Consider the following 8,807-nt stretch of genomic DNA (forward strand, 5'->3'; position numbering starts at 1 on the left):
TTGCTGATAATGGGCCTCTGTAGATAATCCATAAAAATAAAATCCTGCCATTTCCAGCTACAATAGTCATTTACAACATTAACACTGTCTACACTGTATTTCTGATCAACTTGATGTTATTTTAATGGACAGAAAATGTGATTTTCTTTCAAAAACAAGGGCATTTCTAAGTGACCCCAAACTTTTGAACGGTAGTGTTGTATAGTGATGTATATATAAAAAAATGCTCTTCTATAATACAAGGGAAACAATGTATTCTGGGAATGAATGAAAACTGAAGGAAAATTAAAATAAATATTCCCTCACAAAAAGAACAAAGTCAACATTTGTGTTTCCATAGTCATGGTGAAAGCATGTTGGGGAACGTTTTTGTATTGAACACAGATCTGAGCGACATATACAGACTATAGACCAGCTCTCAAAGCACTAACCCCTACTTCATAGGAACTAATTACTGTATCTGTAAAAAAAAAAAAAAAAATTTACAAACAGACTGAATAAAATAATATTCATATACATAATTGCAAGAAAAAACAAGAGAGCCACAGACAATGTTGAAAAGTGAATGAAATGAGTAAGAAATAAAACTTACTGACAAAACAACGCAAGGGGACCAAAGTGAATGAATAAACGTGTAGCAGTTGATTCAATGCGAGCTATATCTGAAACACTTCAATTTTCTCTGTCTTTGTTTGGCACCCTAGTTCACTACTGCTGTCTCAATGTATTTCACATGTAGTTCATTATACACAACTCCACAAAGGCTCTTAATACAAAATATAAATATTCTCTATATACAGAACAAAAGCGCATAACTTTGATCAGCTGTGTATCTGTACACATTCGTGCGTACTGTCCGAGTGTATGCAGCTGCCTAGGTGTCTTTGAATCTGTTGACACCGAGTTGATGAGGATCAGAGTGTGATGATGACTGCTGTTGCCAGTTTGTTACATATATATTTCAAACATAGATAAATGAGGGAATAGAGTTAATCACAGGTCAGCATGAATGCGAGGTATTTCACCTGAGAGATCATCCGTTCAGATTGGAGAGGACTATACCCCTTTTTATCTAACCTAAAGCCACTATGCCCTCAAACATTTGCTGCCAATGTTTAGTGGAAATATTTGGGTACGACATCAAAACACTTAATTGTTTACACAGAAAAATCTTATGATACACCAGGATCCAAAAATAGAATCACACATTTGTTTTTTTCCATAGAAAATGGTAAAAATGATTCTTCAATTTCCTTACATAATACATTTTTGGGAACTCAGCTCAGAGGTCAAAGGTTAAGAATCGGAACATCAAAGAGGTCACACAGGCCTTCGGTTTCATCCAGGTTATATATGTAGTCGTGGTCACCCGGAGGGGGAGATAGACGGAGGAGTGGAGAGAACACTAGGAAAAAGGAGAGGGACATAAGAGATTAAAAGTAGTGATGCACCAATATGCCATTTTTGGCTGATACCCGATATTTTCCTTGTCAAATACCCGATACCGATAACCGATATAAGAAAAATGTACTAGCATTCTAGTACACTTAACACACACGAACGCAGCGATCTAAGACACTGCATCTCAGTGCAAGAGGCGTCACATAAGTCCCTGGTTCGACTCCAGGCTGTATCACATCTGGCTGTGTTTGGGAGTCCTATAGGGCGGTGCACAACAGGACCAGCGTCGTCCGGGATAGGCCGTCATTTTAAATAAGAATTTGTTCTTAACCGACTTTCCTAGTTAAATAAAAAGGTTACACACACACCTCACTGACCAAAAAGTTATTTTGTAGGCATTTACGTATGTCCCCATTACCAGTAAAACAATCAAAACCTATTTATTTCACTTACTTGCTGCGCTGTTTCGTTGTTCATTTGTTCAGTCGTTTCGTTCTTAACCAGGATTTCTATGGAACGCCGTTTGGGTCTTTGTGTGTCAAAAAAAGGTACACGTCAAATAACACTATTTGACGTGTTAAATAAGCTTGTTGAACAATCAGGACCTGAATATGACTGCACGTCACATAATAATTTAACGCATTCATAATTTTTGTACGTAGTTATTACACATTGATTACACTATCACTCGTATTTCATATATCACTTGTATTTCATATATCACAACGATTCATCAATACATATGCTATGATGCTGGTAAAGTTGTCTCGCGCACCTACAGTGCTGGTCATAAAAAAAAGCTAGCTAGCTCGCTCGCTCATGGATGCAAACAATGTTCTTCCCCAAAAGTATAGCAAAACAACAATCTGTTTCAGTAGCTATAGTTAATATTTGTTAATATTTGCATAAACTCTTCAGTTGTGTTCTGTGGGTGTCACAGAGTAGACAGATACCCAATTTCATTGCTTCACATTCCAATCCATTCCATTAACATTATCTAGTCTAAATATGGCAAGATTCCACCAATTAACCTTTTACATCATTTACATTTACATTTAATCACTTTCAAAGAGGTACTTTTATTTTGAAGGCAAACCGCAAATTCCACTATTGTGCCAAATCCTTATTGTGGCTTGCTTCACAACACATAACCCAGTCTGGTCGAGCATCACTAGCCAGATGAAGCTAGCTGGCTGCTTATAATGTTAGCTTTGGGCAACAGGTTTAACTAGCTGGCTAGCTACTTACGGTAAATTTAATTTCAATGGGCGAACAATAAGTGGCTACCTAGCTAATACTTACTCACAAGGATTCCTAAATCGTTGCTAAGAATAATGAAAATGACTGCAGTTGTAGGCTGGTTGTATTGGTGCTAGCAAGGTACCAAGCTACCCCAGAAGTTGCGGTCGAACAAATAATGCTTTATTACCAACGCGGTATTGTAAACATCGTTTGTGGCCGGTGTTTGCAGACCTTTTTTGTACAGCTTTGACAGTGCTACTGATAGTAGTGGTGGCACTTGGCTTGCACGTGCAAATTCAAAACACACAACATTCTATAATAGAACTCTGTTATATTATTATACTGTTATTTTACATGTCAAATTAAAAGCTTTAATTAACGTGTCAAAGTGTTATTTGACGTGTATCTTTTTTGACACGCAAAGACCCAAACGGCGTTCCATCGTATGTCGTGAAGCTAATAGCAGGGACGCTATTACTGTGTAACTTCCGGTAGGGCAACATCTGGTTGTGTGTACTGTGCTCGACCAGTCGGCGAAAACCAACATCACCCATGATAGAGAATAGTTGATTGTCAAGGGCAATGAATTCCATTATATTGGCGTTAATGGATTTTGCCTTTGAGTTGTCTCGCTGAATTGTTCTTACTCTTTCAAATGACTGCTCGATCCACACAGCAGACATTGTGGGCTAGGTTAGGAATGCTGTGTTAAACAGGTAGCGCAACATTTTACATGGCGTCATTAAGTCATGTACCTACATTATCTAGGTATGCACGTCAGTTTTGACATCGGCTTTGCACATCGGCGTTAAACTAGACATTGGGCCGATACCAATTTTGCCATTTTTAGCTAATATCGGCCGATGTTCACCGATATATTGTCCATTCCTAATTAAAATTAAAAGACAATCCTCTTTTAGTTGTGATAGGTTAAGTAAATCTTTGCTGATCCACAAATCCACGTCAGCAGAACTGTATACTTAAGCAAGAAGGCCTGAGGTGGTGTGGTATATATATGGCCAATATACCACAGCTAAAGACTGTTCTTATGCACGTCGCAACGCAGATTGCCAGGATACAGCCCATAGCCGTGGTATATTAGCCATATACCACAAACCCCAGAGGTGCCTTATTGCTATTATAAACTGGTTATCAATGTAATTAGAGCAGTAAAAATAAAATGTTTTGTCATACCCGTGGTATATGGTCTGATATACCACGGCTGTCAGGCAATCAGCATTCAAGGCTCGAACCACCCAGTTTATAAATGTCAACTTACCCTCTGAAGACATCAACTCCTCCAACAGGTCTGCACTCATGATCTCTACTCAGAGAAATGGTGTGAAAGAGAGGGAGAGATATGGGAAATGAGGATGAGGGGTTAGAATAAAGATATGCAACATCTATTCTGGTATCTATAATTTCAAATGATTGTCTATACATTGATATAATCTGTAATAACATGTTCATACAGTGGTTACACATGTCAACTCCTTCAATAGACTTCATACTATTTTGAGGTGATCTTTACCTTTAGTCGGGTCAAACATGTCAGAAAGTTCTTTGGGGAAATACAGCACTACAAACAGAAGACAGAAAACAGTCACTCACTCAACAACTCCCAAAAACGATTGATATAAAGAGTATCTAAACACACTAAATAAACCTAGACTGATGTAAATTTAGTAGTTATGCGGTATCCCCCTTGTATGAATTTGTAGCAGGATAGAGAAGCATCATGATCTTAGGGAAACAGCAGATGACACTTACATTCTGAGGGGTCAGCCTTGATTGGTTCAAAGACTGCTGAAGAAGAACAGCAGCCATCCAATGAGGCAGAGGACTGGAGAGGCTGGGTGTCCAACAGGGGAGTCGATTGGGCATTTGTGTTTGTAGTGGGTGTGGAAACAGTCAGTGTGCTGGACACTGTAAAAGAAGGATGGTGATATAAGTGACATCTTTTTCTGCAATTTCATTTCATCACGTAATAACTACGCTGCTCAGATAAAGACCAAAATCGTACCTGCAGTGGTGACTGCCTGATTTGAAGTAGCTGTGCAGGCAGGTAAGAGTGTGGCAGGACTGGGGTTGGAGGAGTGGGCCAGAGGCTGGCTGGGCTGTGAGGGGACAGTAGGTGTCTGTTTTGTGTTGGCAGCAGCAGCAGGCACTGGAAGGCTCTGGAGCATGTCCTCGGGTGGGGGGACGGACAGCACCACTGGAGACGGGCTGGATGGGTCCTTGTTCACAAGGAGAACCTCAATGGGTCCTGCTGAGCTCTTGAGACGGATCTGATACTTCTTCTGTCCAATCAGTACCTGCCAACAATCACTCAGTCAGACGGTCGTGGCACAGGGAAGTCCAACTCAGATTCTGTAGCGCTGCTGCGTGTAGGCCTTTGTCTTAACCCAGCACTGACACAGTTGATTCATATAATTGTATAAATCGTTGTCCAGACTGCGATTCATTTATTTTTAAAAGTAGAATTAGTGCTAGGCTGGAACAGAAGCCTGAACAACCGTGGCTGGCTACCATCCACATCGCTCCAGCCAAACTGAAGTTTCTTCTTCACAGTGAGTCTAGATTTGCCTTTCTTCCGCTATGATTTCTAGAATACGAACACATTCTGACCGTTCTGATTGGTCCCAGATACCGAAGGGTTGGGCAAGAGCCAGCCTACATAATGACCTTATCAACTTTGCTAATCTGATTGGTTAAATTTGTTTGAGACGATCCAATCGCTGATTGATCTATTTTGTACAACGCCCATTTTGAAGTCACACAAACGATCTCTAGGATTGCTGATTCAGACTGAATGTATGTAGCAATCGATAGAGAAGAGGAATTAAATTCAGGGTGTGTCGTCAGGCCATGCACAACCAACAGCTCGCCAGAATCCAAGTTGGAGACCCCTGGTCTGAGGATGGTGAGACAGAAAGGGGAGAGTAGTTGGGTCTAACAGTACAAACACTTACCGACTCAGGTATGGGCACCTCCAGTTGTGTGCCTGTGGGAGCGCGGATCGCTAGGAGAGTGTCACCTATGGAGGCCAGAGATGGGGTGAGTGGGATTTTTTAAACGATTATTATTATTATTTTTTTTTTTAATAGGTAGAACCAACAGGTAATTGAAGAACACAGAAAAATATAAGAGAGAAACATACCTTTGAAAGCACTACAGAGGTCTTCATGTTTTACATAAGCCATAGTGTGCTTGTGTTAAGGGTCAAGAGTTTATTTACTACTGCAACATGAATTTAAGAACTAAGCATTGAGTTAAAAATCTGATCACTACCATCTAAAGCATCTTGGGGTGACCTTAACCCATTTTGGTGCAGCGGTCTACGGCACTGCATCTCAGTGCAAGAGAAGTCACTACAGTCCCTGGTTCGAATTCAGGCGGTATCACATCTGGCCGTGATTGGGAGTCCCATAGGGCAGCGCACAATTGGCCCAGCGTCGTCCGGGTTTGGCCAGGGCAGGCCGTCATTGTAAATAAGAATTTGTTCTTAAACTGACGTTCCTAGTTAAATAAAGGTGAAATAAATAAATACAAATATCTAGTAACTAACACGTTAGATCTGCTAAGCTTAGTGACAACTAGACAGAGGGATTGTAGTTGAGGATATGGGCTGTTCTGTGAGTCGTCTGTGACGTTCATGATGCTCTGCTGGACCCAGACCCTCTGCTGATCCAACTCGTGCTCCCGCTTGTCCAGATCATCCAGTTCTGCCTTCAGATCAATGAGTTTATCGGCTATCTCCTGTGTGTTACAGCCAGGACCAACACCCCTGGGACAGGAAACAGGTATCACAAAGAAATGTACCGTGTTGTGGTATCAACAATTTGCATATCTAATTTCACAGGAAATGTTTATAGTTTTCAAAATCTATTTCAGAAATAGAGCACAACACAGGAAGTGTTATCACTTAGCAACGGCTATGGAGGAAAAAGTGGCGCTCTCGGAATGTTCAGACAGAAACCCCATTGACCCAACTCTCTAAATATATGACTCTGGATAACACACAACAGTCAACGGCAAGGCATTGGTAGGAACACAGTTAAGACACCTCTCCTTATCTGACTTCACTTACATAACAGCCAGCTAGCACACTTGTAGTTTCTGAATGGCGAGAGGGTGTCACCCAAGATTTACTAACAGAGCCCATAACGCCATGCCCTTGACTTACTTCCACTGAATACTGTTCTTAGACTTCTTCTCGATCAGTCCGATGCCCTCAAGCACATTGGTGATGTCGTAGATGCGCCGCTTCTGTCTTACAGCTAGGGTGTCTGCTGCCTGTGGGAGAGAAAGGGTGGTCAATGTTATTTATACATTGGTGTAGAGCAGTTTGGGGGTCCATTGAACAAATCCACAGCTAAAATCAAATAGCTTGGTAGATTCTATAACGTTGAGGAAGCTTAGCTATTCATGGGCTTCAAAGTTACACATAACTGAGTCTTCAACAAGCACTTACAGCAAATAAACATATGGCTAGTGCTGATAACTACGATGGGTTAATCCTCATTACTGCAATGGGATGACATATATTCTATTGTGGTCAGTCACGCCCAGCCTAAACAAAACCTAACATATTGTCAGCATAATTTAACCAATGATAATTTTGACTTGCGGATTTATTTATTTTCTAGCTACATAAAAGGGTGTGTGACTCTGAACCGGGTTCGGGTTTTAACTGTTTTGCCAGATCCAGTTCATAACAACAATGTGCAGCCTTCCGTGCTTGTCTTCATTGCGGCTGCAGGGGGCAGAATATATAACGTTAGCTGGCTAGCTTGCTGCTTAGTACCTCAACCAATGACTGTATGACCTCAACAGAGGAGTTGAAGTAAACGTTACTTGGCAACTGGCTAGCCAACTTTTCCTACATTCAGTGGACGGGCAAATTGTAACAAACTAGGGAGTTAATTGAACTATTCAAACACATAAACAGAAGAAGAAAAAAACACTTGACCCAACGTATCACGCTGATGGCTAATGTTAGCTAGCGAAAACCTTGAATTAGATTTACTACGAACAGTAGCAAGCCACAAGCTACATTTACATCCTCGTGCCAACAACAAAGAGTAAGGCATGCTTACAGCTTTCAGGTCTAGAACTCCATCCTTGGCCTCTTGTAGCAAAGATACAAATTTGGTTGTAAGCAATCCTAGACTCTTCTCGTGTCGACTTGGGGTTTGAGGTTGAAGCGAGTCTCCCATAGCTCCAAATTCGGTTCTTTCCGACTCCAGCTCCATGATTAGGAATTCTTGTTCGAATCCGTACAACAGTAACGTTAGCTAGCCGGCCCCAAACTCACTTGCTAGCTAGAAACCCCTTTACATTCGCCGTGCTAAAGTGCAATTTACCTATATAAAATACTTTGCATGGTACCAATTGTAGGATAATCCAATATGGTCCGGTCCAGATTATTGACCTGAATTTTTTTTAAACAGGCCTGCAAAATATTTCAACGAGCATACGGTCCGAAGCCGTTGGACACACGAGGTATGCTGGGATGGTTTGGTATGTGAAGCCAAGGGGCCACCTGCAAAACATGAGATACTATGAAAAGCGTACACTATAAATTGTAATCGTTTTACTTGACAAGTCATCTGTTGCTAGTAAAGCATTTCGCAATATTAGAGATTACCTCATCGCATATGCTAAATCACAAGATCATTAAATGTTTGTTTATTATGGATTGGTCTGCAAATGTGGCCCTTTACGGACAGTTCTATTTTCTACATGCCCTAACTACTTTCATTTTACAGTCAAATAATATAATACATTTTTCGAGGATATGCTTAGGCTAAATCTTTAGGATTTTACAGTTTGAGAAATGCTTAATCAATTGCAATTCATGTACCAGGAAATTAAAAATGAGAATATGTGGTGCCTATTTTGTCTTATATTACTACTTTTTTTCATTGCATACTCATTGCTTTATAGACATTATATCGCATACATGAAGAAAATCTCAGTGGTAATGACAAAAAAAGCTATGGTCACGCTAGTGACAATGACTGTGTAATAAATAGAGAATTCTAGATGGCAAATTATATTTACCAGAACACTGTTTGTGCAAATGTGCGCATGCGTGTACGCCCATGTCTGTCACTTTGGAGAAGAGGAGCGCAGAGTGCTGTCACTATGGTTGGATCTGA

General features: G+C 40.6%; 1 protein-coding gene across 1 annotated transcript; it reads right to left on the reverse strand.

Annotated features, from left to right (window-relative positions):
* Nucleotides 1-232: 232 nt before the first annotated feature.
* LOC124034338 (transcription factor E2F4-like) lies at nucleotides 233-8,341 on the reverse strand. Its single transcript, XM_046347408.1, has 10 exons — nucleotides 7,743-8,341; nucleotides 6,830-6,939; nucleotides 6,269-6,430; nucleotides 5,804-5,847; nucleotides 5,616-5,680; nucleotides 4,667-4,958; nucleotides 4,414-4,569; nucleotides 4,175-4,222; nucleotides 3,923-3,967; nucleotides 233-1,405 (listed from the first exon to the last, which is right to left on the reverse strand). Exons 1-10 carry the CDS (start codon nucleotides 7,896-7,898, stop codon nucleotides 1,290-1,292), a joined length of 1,194 nt encoding a protein of 397 aa, XP_046203364.1. The 5' UTR covers nucleotides 7,899-8,341; the 3' UTR covers nucleotides 233-1,289.
* Nucleotides 8,342-8,807: the final 466 nt, after the last annotated feature.

This window comes from Oncorhynchus gorbuscha, linkage group LG01, assembly GCF_021184085.1.
Source record: "Oncorhynchus gorbuscha isolate QuinsamMale2020 ecotype Even-year linkage group LG01, OgorEven_v1.0, whole genome shotgun sequence".
Lineage (NCBI taxonomy): Eukaryota > Metazoa > Chordata > Actinopteri > Salmoniformes > Salmonidae > Oncorhynchus > Oncorhynchus gorbuscha.